The sequence below is a fragment of the Peromyscus eremicus genome, chromosome 11 (assembly GCF_949786415.1).
Source record: "Peromyscus eremicus chromosome 11, PerEre_H2_v1, whole genome shotgun sequence".
NCBI lineage: Eukaryota > Metazoa > Chordata > Mammalia > Rodentia > Cricetidae > Peromyscus > Peromyscus eremicus.
This window is the reverse complement of record NC_081427.1, coordinates 39,676,697-39,689,499: the sequence shown is the minus strand read 5'-3', so window position 1 is coordinate 39,689,499 and position 12,803 is coordinate 39,676,697. Positions and strand designations below refer to the sequence as shown.

The 12,803-nt window shown below is 41.9% G+C and overlaps 1 protein-coding gene across 2 annotated transcripts; it reads left to right on the top strand.

The window, feature by feature from the left end:
- The first annotated feature begins 2,108 nt into the window (after window positions 1-2,108).
- Esm1 (endothelial cell specific molecule 1) lies at window positions 2,109-9,726 on the top strand. Of its 2 annotated transcripts, XM_059276765.1 has the most exons (3): window positions 2,109-2,432; window positions 5,776-5,928; window positions 9,626-9,726. In XM_059276765.1, exons 1-3 carry the CDS (start codon window positions 2,132-2,134, stop codon window positions 9,724-9,726), a joined length of 555 nt encoding a protein of 184 aa, XP_059132748.1. In that variant the 5' UTR covers window positions 2,109-2,131. The 2 variants fall into 2 exon arrangements, with proteins under 2 accessions (XP_059132748.1, XP_059132749.1); XM_059276766.1 differs by lacking the exon at window positions 5,776-5,928.
- Window positions 9,727-12,803: the final 3,077 nt, after the last annotated feature.

Genomic DNA, 12,803 nt, shown 5'->3' with positions numbered 1-12,803 from the left:
GCCCGCACAAGATCAAGCTAGTCGACCTTCCAATATGGAGGGAAGGCAGGCTCATGAGTCCCTACCCCTCCTGTAGCTGAGGAGCTACTGACAATTGCTGACATGGAAGAGGAGGGTTAGTTTTCTTTAAGGGTGTGGCCCCTGGTAGGTTGACCAGGGTCCAGGGGATGGTCCCATACCTATAAGTATATGGGCAGCACATATTGGAGTCAGTGGCTTACTTTGGGTGGATGTGGGAGGAGTTAAGTGGAGGAATGATTAAGAAATTAATTAATAAAAAAACCTTTAAAGGTTGGGCTATCAAAGGGTTTAATATAATTACATGTATGGAAATGTCAAAATGGATTAGTTTATGTAATTAATTACATAATGAATTACTTTATATAATCTATATGTACACAAAGAACAGTACTTGGCACATGTTGTGTGCTCAATAGACCTTACCTACTATCACAAACAAAGAATGTCTCACCTGCTAAGTACATGTTTGCTCCAGGAGAGATGAGCATAGAGTATTTCAAGTTAGATTGTCATGAAAATTCTGGGAAGTGTGGGAGGTAAGAGTATTGCCTTCATTTCCCACTTCCCCAATTCCTTGAATTTTTGTTTCTGTTGCCTTCATTTCCCCAAATGTACCCTGGCAAAGCCTAATCATCAGGTCACATCCTGTGGCTTTGACGGCTCGTCTTTTAGAGGGCACATGACTTTCAGAGGTCAGACACTCTAACACTACCAGCTCTCAACAGAGGAAGAGGGGTCCTGTGGATGCCCCAGGGTCACTTTGTGACAGACAGGACTTAACCACTTCACTGGGTCACTTCTTTGCCAAGTGACAGTGGCTTTATTTCTATGCTGACAAATGGGGTGGAAGCTTAAATCTGAACATACAGTTAATGTGAGGCCTTCTCTGTCTTCCCTGACATCTTGCATCCTCTGTTGCACAAACCTTGCTTCAGAGGGCCCTGGTCCAGCCAATACTTTAAGAGGGCTATTGTTTTCCTTGCTGGGGCTACACTGTGTCCCTCCACGGCAGAAAGACCCTGTTTCCTGGTGGGTAATGTTTTCCCTTCTCCATGCCTTGCCTTGCTCGAGCTGTGTTCCTATTTCCCTGCTGGCTCACTTGTTTCTTTGGGCTCAGTGCCTTGTTTGGTGGTTTGAAGCAAAAGCTCTGAGAGATGCCAGGAGGTGAGCGGAAGGACTGAATGGATGCAGTCACTGGACAAACAGACTCAGTGATGGATGAGTTTTCTCCCCAGGGAGTTTGGGTCAGGAGCAGTCCAACTGATAAGTTTTTCCAGAACTGAGTAATTCAGAGACAATGCCAGGACAACCTTACTTCTTCTTCTTTTTTTTTTTTTTTGTATTGATTAAAGAAAATGCTTAGCTGTTGCACACACATCTAGCTAAACACAGCGACAGCCATGATAGACAGCGTAATATGGACAGCATAAATTGCTTTAGAAATAACAATCCAGGAGGAGCATGTGAGGAAGGAAGAAATCTTTAAAAGCCCTTTATCCAAATATTTTCTTTCTTCTAAGTCTTGAAAAAGCACAATATAACCGTTTCTTCTTCCAAATGATCTCATAGTTATTTATTAAGGAAAAATACCAAATGCTTATTATTATTTGATAGACACTTCTTCTGACTTGATTCATGCCTGTATCAGTCTCCTCCAGACGAAGGGACACTGGGACAAAGCTACATCCTAAGTGTTGTGTTGGTGTCAGCGCAATTCCTGTGCAGAAGGGGGCTATACAACCTTCTTTATTCCCCCTTCGCAGACGTCCTTGAGTCCCTGAGACGGATGTGAGCGGAGGTTTTCAGCCCTCATGCAAAACAACCATCTAAACATAACAGATGACATCAGCTTGGGCTTTTCAATTCCTGGATGGCAGCGGCGTGTTAATCCAGCCTTCATCCTGGATTTCATAAACTAAAACAAGAGGGGCTGGCAGGAGCTCAGCGCTGCCGCTGGGTTGAGGAAATTGATGACGGGGAAGCATGCGGGCAACACAGTGTATAAAACTCATAAACGTGTAGGCAGAAGCTCAGCTACTACTGTGGACGGCTGCTTCCCGCCAGCAAAGACCGCGACGGCAGGGAGCTGAGCCAGAGCCAGCCGGAAGACATGAAGAGCCTCTTGCTGCTGACCACACTCCTGGTACCTGTGCACCTGGCTATGGCCTGGAGCGCCAAGTATGCGGTGGATTGCCCGGAACAGTGCGACAATACTGAGTGCAGAAGCAGCCTGCGTTGCAAGAGGACGGTGCTGGATGACTGTGGCTGCTGTCAGGTGTGCGCTGCGGGGCCCGGAGAAACCTGCTACCGTACAGTCTCAGGCATGGATGGCGTCAAGTGCGGTCCGGGGCTGAAGTGTCACTTTTACAGTGAAGAGGATGATTTTGGTGACGAGTTTGGTATCTGCAAAGGTAAAGAACAACTCCTTGCTTCCCACTGTGCAGGGCTCCCTCAGAGCATTTAGTCAGCTTCTCCTCTTTCCTCCTCTGAACTACCAGGGAGGATGCATGGATGCAGGTGGTGTGTTTGGTAGAGAGAGAAGCATACCTGCAGAGAGGTTTGGAAAGCAGTGTGCAGGAATCACAGCAAGGGTTGCAACATTCCACTCTGCATTTAGATTTGGGAAAGTAGCTGGTGCGGTTTCCTTTTCTGGAAGGGTTTAGAAACTTGACAGGTAGTCTGCTACAAATGCGTTAGGTGTCCTTTCCCCTGCAAGGCAACGATTACAGAGGTCCTCCAGAGATAACCTCTTAGAGTGGTTTCTAGCCTCAGATTTCACCAGCCTTTGATCTTGAAAGAGTTCACAGGGAGGAGTGCCTCAAGCTCAAATATTTCTGATGATCACTAATGTACTTTATGGCATAGGGTGGGCTTAAGCCAGCCAACGAAATAACTCACGTTCTTGCAAGAGGGTCCCCTGAAGTATAAAATAAATCTAATTTTACTTAAAAAAAATTTTCAGTTGGCCAGAAAATAGCAGATGTTGTAAGACAAGCAGAAATAATGGAAGTTTAAAAGTCTATTTAAAAAAAAAGTGGCTGTTTTTATAGAGTTTTAAAAAAGAAATTATAATTAAGACAGAAACCACAATTAGATAATTCATTGATGTATCTGTGGAACTTATTTTCAAACTTAGTGACTAAATTAATATTTTTGAATGTATAAAAATAAAAGAAGTGGTTATTAAAAGTCTCCCATACATAGATGCCATATAATCCCACCATTACATGCTATTCTAGAACTTCATCCAGTTGTATAATACAAAGAAGCTGCCAAAATTAAAAAAAAAGTTCTGAGAAATTTCTAAATAACCCATATTCTGTTTACTAAACACAATTGCATCCTTGCCTGAAGGACAATCATCCGAACTTGGGACAACCTCATTAATTCTCATTTTAGAAAATAGTTCATAAGTTAATCCTCTTTTAGTCTGCAAAACCTTTTGGAAAGAAATTCTAGAAAAAAATTGGAAAATTTTATTCTTTGACTTATATTACTTTTGATTAAGACTGACAAGAGGTGGGCTGCTGAGGAAATACTCTCTTTGGTGAACACACATACATTTCTTTCAACTGAATAGACTCAGTATTTTCTGGAAATCACAGGGCTTATCTGCTAAGAAAACAGCACTTCACATGAGGAAATTAGGGAAGAGGTGGCTAACCCAGTCACATCTATAATATAGTGAGCATATGTGGGGTAACCTTTTCCTTTGCCATAAAAACACCTTTGGAAATGTGGTTGTGAACGGACAGTGGCATGGGGTAAAGAATCCAGCTGTGGGGCAGAGGTTAGTGAACTATGCTGTTAACAATCTATTTTGAGCCTCTCTTTCTGGCATCCTCTGTGTGGCTGGTGAGTTCAGTTTTGAACTGTTTTTCACTGCTGGAAATAACAGAGTGGGTGGGTGGGTGGTTCTCCATTGCGGCAGGTGAATTCCAGATTTTTGTTTGTTTGTTTGTTTGTTTAGCATTTAGGTGCTTGACCCCATGTTGCTGGCTAGCTATGGGGCAACCAACATTTATTTATAGAATGTTTGCTATCTGATCAGCACTCAGCACATCAGGGGTCACCCTGGACCTGGAACTGGGAAGTGGGCTGAGGTTTTCATTTTCAGCATCCCTGAAGACAGTCACATCCTAAGCCTGTGTTTTTCTGCCAGACCTGTTTTCCAGATCTGTCTTAAGGACTTTTCTTCCAGGGTAAGGAGGGCATGTAGCAGCAGAGCCCTCTATCCTTTGAGTGACAGGGGAAAGAGCAGTGCTGTGTCCTTAAAGACCTACTCAATGCACATCCATCTTGATCATCCAATGCACTGTTGGGTGGCTAACAATATGTCTTTATGCTTGTGTGATTGTACATTAGCAAGGACATGTCCATGCTGAAAGAATACATCTTCTATCAGTGGTTCTCAACTTCCCTAATGCTGCGATCCTTTGATACAGTTCCTCATGGTGTGCTGACCCCCAACCATAAAATTATTTTTGTTGCTACTTTCATAACTGCAATTTTGCTGCTGTTGTGAATCGCAATGTAAATATTTTTGGAAATAGAGGTTTGTCAAAGGGGTCATGACTCACAGGTTGAGAACCAGTGTTCTATACAGATGCTGCTGAGTTAACCTCTTGAGATACTGTTTTGCCACAAGCCCTGCTCTTTTAATCCATGACAGACTTCTTTATTTTGTTGTAGCATTTCTTAGTCTAAGTATTAAATGCTGAAGCTCTGAAAGCTTCGGTTCTTGGTAGATGTGCAATCTCTCAGGAGTGAAAGCCCTGATGTTTCTTGCTCACTTAGCATCTTATCTTTTCAGGGACCTTGATTAGTGAATCCTTTTAACAGCTGGGGGAGTTAGTGAAAGCCTAGAGCTGTTCTGAGAGATAAGGAACTTTGTAAGTGTGGGAGCAGACTGGGGACTGGTTATTTCATGGTCCGCTGATGGGTCTCTCAGCCCTTCAAATGGTAAACTGTCAACTACTGTAGATTAGACACACCACACCTATCAAATTATTTGAGGAGGTAATGCTATGTCTCTTTAATCTCCCATCTTCACTGAGGTGTGACCAAGATAACCTGTGAGAATCTGTGTTATCTACGCAAAGAACAAATGGAGTTAAGACTGCTCCAAGGGTGGGGTCAGTAAGAAGCCTCAGTGAGTAAGGGCACCTGCTGTCAATCTTAAGTGTGAGTCCCATGGCCTGCAGTGGAAGGAGAGAACCAACTCAACAAGTCGTGCTCTGATTTCCACACATGTGCTGCACACGCGCACACTCACACACATACACATATGCCTGCATGCACACATATGCACACGCACACACACACACAGAGGCACACATGCACACACACATAGAGGCACACACGAACACGTGAACACACGAACACAGTTGCACTTACACACATACATGCATACATACATGCCTGCACACACACATGCACACACACACACACACACAGAGAACAAATAAATAACTAAAGAATGAGAGGATAAGGAGATTGGTTACGTGTAGCTAATTTAAGTTTTGTATCAGGAGCTTAAGCCTGAGACAGGTGTTATCTGCCCTTACTATGTGGTTTCGCATTTATGACTTCAACTTTCAACTTTCAAACCCTGGAGCTTTTAAGAAGTGATTTCCATTTATCAGCCCAAGTCCAGGAGATTGATTCAAATCCTAAGGCTATCACCCAGGGCTGGGAGGTGGGAGCCTACGCTTAACAAGCAGTGATCTCTCTAAACCCCTGCTCTGCCCTCAGACTGTCCCTATGGCACTTTCGGGATGGAATGCAAAGAGATTTGCAATTGCCAGTCGGGCATCTGTGACAGGGTGACCGGGAGGTGTCTGGAATTTCCCTTCTTCCAGTACGCAGCAGCCAAGTCGCCCAGCAGGACCGCTTCCTCTCACACAGGTAAGCGGTGATCTTGGTCTCAGTGTGAATCAATGTAAAAACCAGTGAGTAGAATATGGGGTCTGTCTGAATGAGCTTGTTTCTTTGTTTTCCTCAGGGGAGAGATTGTTGAGTTTGGTTGCTGTTGCTGTTTTCAAAACAAATCTCATTGATAATTCTGAGGATACTATGGATTCTCATAAAGTTTACTACATTTTAATGAATTACCGAAAACAAATCTGTCATAGAAAGCAACCAACCAAGATATGCAAAGTTCTTGGAACTCTTTAGTGATCTGTATTTATAGACTCTCTAGACAAAACTATTTCTCTCCCAACTCCACATAGAAAGAGAGCAGTGAGGTATTTGTTGGACCAGCTTTAAGAGCCACGATAAAAACTACAGACCATTTCTCCTCCTCTCTCTCCTCTGCCCACCTTCCCTCTCTTCCTCCCTCCTCCTCCTTCATCAAATGGAAACAATAAAATGGAATAATTGTGTTTTTATGGATTTTGAAGCTGGTAAGAGTTAATCCCCGTGGTGAGATCCAGGGACTAGCAAAACCGGAGCTTACATGCTGCTGACTGGTCCAGGCTGTGCTGCTGTGAGCGAGCACTGCTCTGAGGTGGTTCTATGCTCTCATCTGCTTATCTTGTTAAGTGGCCAAGCACATGGGACTCTGTTAAGGTAAATGGAGCTCATTTAACATGACCGTACCAAAAGAAATCAACACATGAGGTAGCTTTTGTCATGAGAGCTTATTCCGCCAGTGAATAGAATGGTAATGATAATGTGTTACATGCTTCAAAATTCTTAAAATAATAGATTTAAAATACGAAAGTTGTAAATATGTGAGGTGATGGATATGTTAACTGGCTTCATTTAATCATTTTACAATCAAATTATATCCATATCTCTATCTATCTATCTATCTATCTATCTATCTATCTATCTATCTATCTATCTGTCGATGTATAATGCTTAAAAATTAAGTAATTAACACCCCCCTCCCACACTCAGAGATGGCCAATGGTGAACAGACTGCACTGCTCTTCCAGAGGACCTGAGTTCGAGCCCCAGCACCCACAGCAAGCATCTCATAACCACCTGTAACTTCAGCTCCAGAGGAGCTCTTGCTTCTGCAGGCAAAATACTCACATAACCCTCCGTCCATAGCTAAAAATAAAATTAAAAAGCAAGGTCATGACTGCATAGAGTCACAACCTTGTAACCTTATAAGGGGTCACTTGAAGAAAAGAAAAAACTTCACTCTTAAACCCTCAAAATTTAGCCACAGCTGCTGCTTATTAATATCAATAAACTCTACCTCCTCCAGACAGAAAACAGTCACCCAAATCCATTTTATTTAGGTTGTATTTCTGGCCCTTTGCCCTTAAAGTAAATTAAAGTGTGAAATTCAGCAAATATGCTTATTTCTTTTGTTACCATCTTCAGACAAGTCAATTGGTAGTTTTAAGTACGACTCTGGTCTTATATGTTAAGTCCTAACTTATAGATGCATGTCTTTGTGGACAGTTCATCTGGAAACTGAGACAACAGATTAAATCATGTGACTTACCTCTGTTGTCTTTGACAAAGCAAAAGTGTGGGGCTTAAGACTTAAATAGCTGTTGATGAGATTTTCATATAACATTTGAAGACAATTCCATCAGCATCCTCAGCATATCTAGTATTGCGTAACCACAGCCTCCATCCAGCTCCAGAACCTTTTGATTAGCCCAGTACTCGCTGGTCTCCCTCTTCCTCACATCCTCCCGGTACCTGGAAACTATCAATGGAGACCACCAAGCTGTCTCTCACATCTGGAAAGGCTTCAAAGGACCCGCTTAGAGAACACATTTGAGATGTATTTTCTCAGTTTACCTAGCCACCTCAAGCATTTTTAGCTTCTTTTATCTCTTCTTTTTCTTTTTAAAAATTAAGTCAGAGTCTCACTATGTCGCCTTGGTTGACCAGGGATACTATGTAGACCAGGCCGGCCTCAAACTCATAGTAATGAATGCCTCTCCCTCCTGAGCGCTGGGATTTGGGCGTGTGCCACCTTGCCTGACGCTTGCTTTGCTTTCTTAAAACCACAGGTTACAAAGAACTGTGAAGTAACAATTTACACAAACTTCTTCACTTAAGTTTGCACCTAGATCTTTCTCACAGGGCAGCATTTGATTCTACTGCCTAGCTGTGTTGTTTTTGTTTGGTTTGGTTGATTTTTGTTGTCTTGGAGACTGAAGCCAAGGCTTTGTGTACACTGGATGAGTTCCACCTCCACCACTCTGTTGGGACCCTTCAATGGCTCTGGGAGCCAGTGATGGCTGCTTGCAGCAGTCTACCTGATGGGAACTATAGACAGCGTTCCCAAGTCCCTCCTGCTGCGACCCGCTGGCAGCTTCCCTTTGGCTGTGCAGGCTCTTCCCCAGGCGTTTGCCACACTCTCTCATTTGTCCTCGAATGGTGCTGATGTCTCCGCTAGTATAAAGAAGTCTTAGAAAGATACTGTATTACTGATGGTCATTATGTGTTAAGCTACACACTAACCAAAACTAAGCATGGAGGTTCTTCCTGGAAATGTAAAAGAAAAGCCGTTGGTTTTCTTTCTCTTTGGATCCACGATATTTCAAAGACTTTTACTCATGTCATCTTAGTCAACCTCAGGTTCAAGAGGGAGTGAAGAACGTCTGAAAAACACAGACAGGCTGCCCTGTGTGCCTGTGCCTTGTCTACAGGGGATTTGCCTGTCTGTGTGCTGGAGTCTACAGGGAAGAACGCGGCTCCTCAGCTCTGCTGTGGGCTTCACATTACCACCACACAAACCCATCTGAGCCCACGCTTTGAGAGCAGACGGCTTGACCATCAGGTCCACCATCATAGGTTCTCCCAACTGCATGGGGTCTTCTTCTCCTTGCTAGCTGCTGATGGCAATAGCTCTCTTGACAGGTGGGCTTCCTGATCCTACCTGCCTCAGTTCTAAATTTTTATTTTTTTTATTTTTGGCAGTCAGTGTCCAAGAACAGAAATCCATGAGTCCCATTTTTTTTAGTGAGCTAGGTGAGGCATAAGAATGCTCTATATCCATTTGTCTGCTGAGCCACATTAACGTTGCACCATTCGATTTTAGGATGTACACTGTGGACACAAGCATGTCTCACTCCTTTTAGAAGCAGAATGTTTCACTTTAGAAGGTTCTAAATCTTATAAACCTTTCTTGTACAAAGAGTTGGGTGAGACAGCTGTCTTCTGGAGTCATACCAGAATGTTAATTAATTTTTTTTGTGCCAGTGATTATAAAAATTCTTTTTAGAGATCTGTTCTTGCAGCATTTGGTCATTCACTGGGTATGTATTAAGCATCTAACATATTCCAAGCATTGCTATCCATGCTGGGGATACAGGTGGGCAAGTGGAAGAAACAGCAGATGAAAGAAGGTCCTGCTTTTCTGAAGCTGGAATTCTAGGAACAGAGTGAGACGATATTGGGGACAGGAGAGCTACATGTATACCATAAGGGTAGGTGAGCGTGGGTATATAGACAGAAATATTGCAAAGAGTGTCAGTTCAGAGCTGTTCAGTAGAGTTAGCAGAGAATTCTCAATCAGAGATTTATTTTAAATTTCATTAAAAGACAAAACCAAAATAAGATAAATCCACACCTGATCTTTGACTTACAGACATCTGGACATGATATGTGTGCCTTCTGATTTCAGATCGTGAAGCAGCGTCTGGAGACGGCAATGCTGGGAGGGAAGAGCTCGTTGAAGGGAATGCTGCTCGGCCCTCTGTAATGAAATGGTTAAATCCACGCTGATCCTGGCTGGGGTGTGCCAAGAGACGGCTCCACTTTAATGACCAACATTCAGCCAACATTTTAAGAACTGTCTAGAGCATAGACTATGAACATGTAATTTATGGAGATCAAGTGTGATTCAGAGTGGATCCAGAAAAAAAATGTAGGCTATATACAACCCATAAAAAACATATGACTGAACACTTTTTGTTAAATATTTAAATGCATATAGAAGATCTGGGGTGTGTGTGTGTGTGTGTGTGTGTGTGTGTGTGTGTGTGAGAGAGAGAGAGAGAGAGAGAGAGAGAGAGAGAGAGAGAGAGAGAGAGAGCACTAAGGAACTAAACATGCAATTAAGATGGTCTTATAAGATGGTCTTATGGTCAGTGAGTAGTCTGATCAAAGCTGGAGAAACCGTGGGTTCTTTGACTTGGGTGTACACTCTTGTTGAGATACAGGTTGAAGAAAGAGCTAGGAGCCAGAGAGGATGGGGATGGTAGTGAAAGTAGGGATTACAACATTTGGCTCTTCCTTGTGGTAGCTTAAATTGATTAGTTTGTTTTAATTTGGGGAAACAAGATCAGAAAAGCCTTGAAGGAAGTGAGATATTGGAAGCTCATGGGAGTCTGAGCAACTGCCCTGAGTAGAAATGCTCTTGTTACAGCTACCTGCACCTGATGGGGGCAGGGTTGGACCAAGGACGAATACATACTCCCACTCCTGGTTTAAGCACTGTGGACCTTGAGACAAATTTAGGAAGTAGTTTGCCTCCTGGGGGATGGAACAGGGTGAAGGTGCATATTTATGTATTTTTATAGACAAATCTGTTAGCTTAAATATTTCTCAACACCCATATTTCTTCCATATATTAGAGAAATTACCCTATTGTTACTTGTTTAAAATGATTAGGGAAAAAGGTATATAACATATATGGTTCTCAAATACCCATATATGGAAAATGTGTTACTAATGATTACATTAATATTAATAAATATGTAGTTACTGTAAGTTTATAAAATATTGAAAAATGAAAAAATAATGCTAAATCTTGGGTGAAATTTAAATTTAAACCAGAAAACAACTTTTTAGACAGTTTGGGAAAAGAGAGTTTTTCGTCATGAAATATGTTGACTTTAAGATACATTTCATTTTCATTTTGTGTTCTTTCCAACTTGATAGATGAATGGAATCGGGGTTACACATATGTGGACCTTAGCACAAAAAGGACTGTTGTACCAGGTGATACTGGGAAATATTTGCAAAAGTATTTTATTTGTAGTGAAGAACTTATTTAAGAATTATTTCATTATTTACTTATATTTTATTCTCGAAGTTTGCCAACAGAGTTGTGAATGTACAGAAGATTCTTGAATGTAAGCAGATGCAGCTGTTGGGTTTTTTTGTTTGTTGAAGAACAATTTATTATTGTCCAATAAAAATGGCATAGCTGTTCCACATCGCCTGATTTCTTTTCAATTTTACTCAACAAATATGAGAGCTAATTCACACTAAAGGATAAGTCCTTCCTTGGAATTTTATGCTACAGAAGCATTTCTCCTATCAACATAGGGGACAGAACCTTTCTGTCTTTGCCCATATCTTTGCTGTACTCAGACTATGACCCTCTTGAAATGTGGGTCCCTATATAAGCGTCCATTTTACCGAGTTTTATTTACTTCTTTTCTTCCTTCTTTTTTTTTTAAACCTTTCTCTGTTTGTCTCTGTGTCTCTGTCTCTCTTTCTATTAAAAAACAACAAGAATCAGGTTTTGGTATGTTACGTTGGATGTAGAGTGAAGGCTTGGAACAGTGGACTCTAGGTTGTGACATGGTGGCTTTTTCACTGTCTTTCAGATACCAAACTCAGCACATACCTTGTTTTGTTGTTGTTGTTGTTTTACTTTTTTGTTCCTTCTCTGAAGGTAGAAAAATTTCCACAAAACAGCCATTATTCCTGATTCCAGGTTCTGGAAGGAAATCCCAAATAACTGTATCACTCAGCTGTTAACTTCCTGGAGGTTACAGACCTGCAAATGTCGACCCATCTCCACTTCTCTCACTTTCTCCGTCTGTTCCTGTTCTTACTCATTATCAACCTTAGCATTTTGTTTTCGTTTATTTCCTAACATTTTTGAAAGCCGATGTACCTTTTAAAATGAGGACAACAGTGGACCATCCAGTACCACGAGAAAAAGAGAGAACCCTTCACACTGAAGCTTGCGAGTACCACGCCCCAGAACGGTACACGTGGCTCAGCCTTGTGGACAAGTTACAAAAGCATTTGAAGTGAATTGATAGCATAGTGGGGAAAGAACATCTGCATATTTAAAAAAATCAATTTTTTTTAAAGTAGTAGAAACTAGGTGTGAGTTAGATACAAAGTTACATTTAAAAAGGATATTTATAGTCTTACTAAGTTTAAAGGAAAACTAATGAAAATCTGCACTATCACCTGTATCAACAAAGTTTCACGCTATTCACTTAGGAAGTAGAGGGCTCAGGTTACGTTTTGGCTTGAAGTTTAAGCCCCCAGTACTCTTTGAGGTGTAGACAGTGGAGTGGGCCCTAGACCGGACAGGACAGGCCTTTGCTCCTGGCTTTGCAGTAACCTTCAGTGTGACCCTAGAAAATCAAATCAAATGGGAGTGGACTTGTCAGCTGGGTATGGTGGCGCACGCCTTTAATCCCAGCACTTAGGAGACAGAGGCAGGGGGATCTCTGAGTGTTCGAGGCCAGCCTGGTCTACAAAGTGAGTTCCAGAACAGCCAGGGTGGTTACACAGAGAAACCCTGTCTCAAGAAACAAACAACAACAACAACAACAACAAAAAGAGTGAACTTGTCGACTCATGCTTTCTAAGGACTTCAGCATGCTTTCTAAGGTCCCAGAGTCATGACCCTTATCACACATGCTAGAACTCATCTATCCCAAGCTGCTCTGTAGTTTTTTGGCTAATTCTGGATAGTGAGGGTCTCTAAAATCTTTGTGTTCTCCATGGTCCTAATTGAATATGCTTTTGTTGCAGCTTTAAGCACATGGCTTATAACTATATACACGCTATAATATTACTGTATTACATTTATTCATCGTAAAACATGC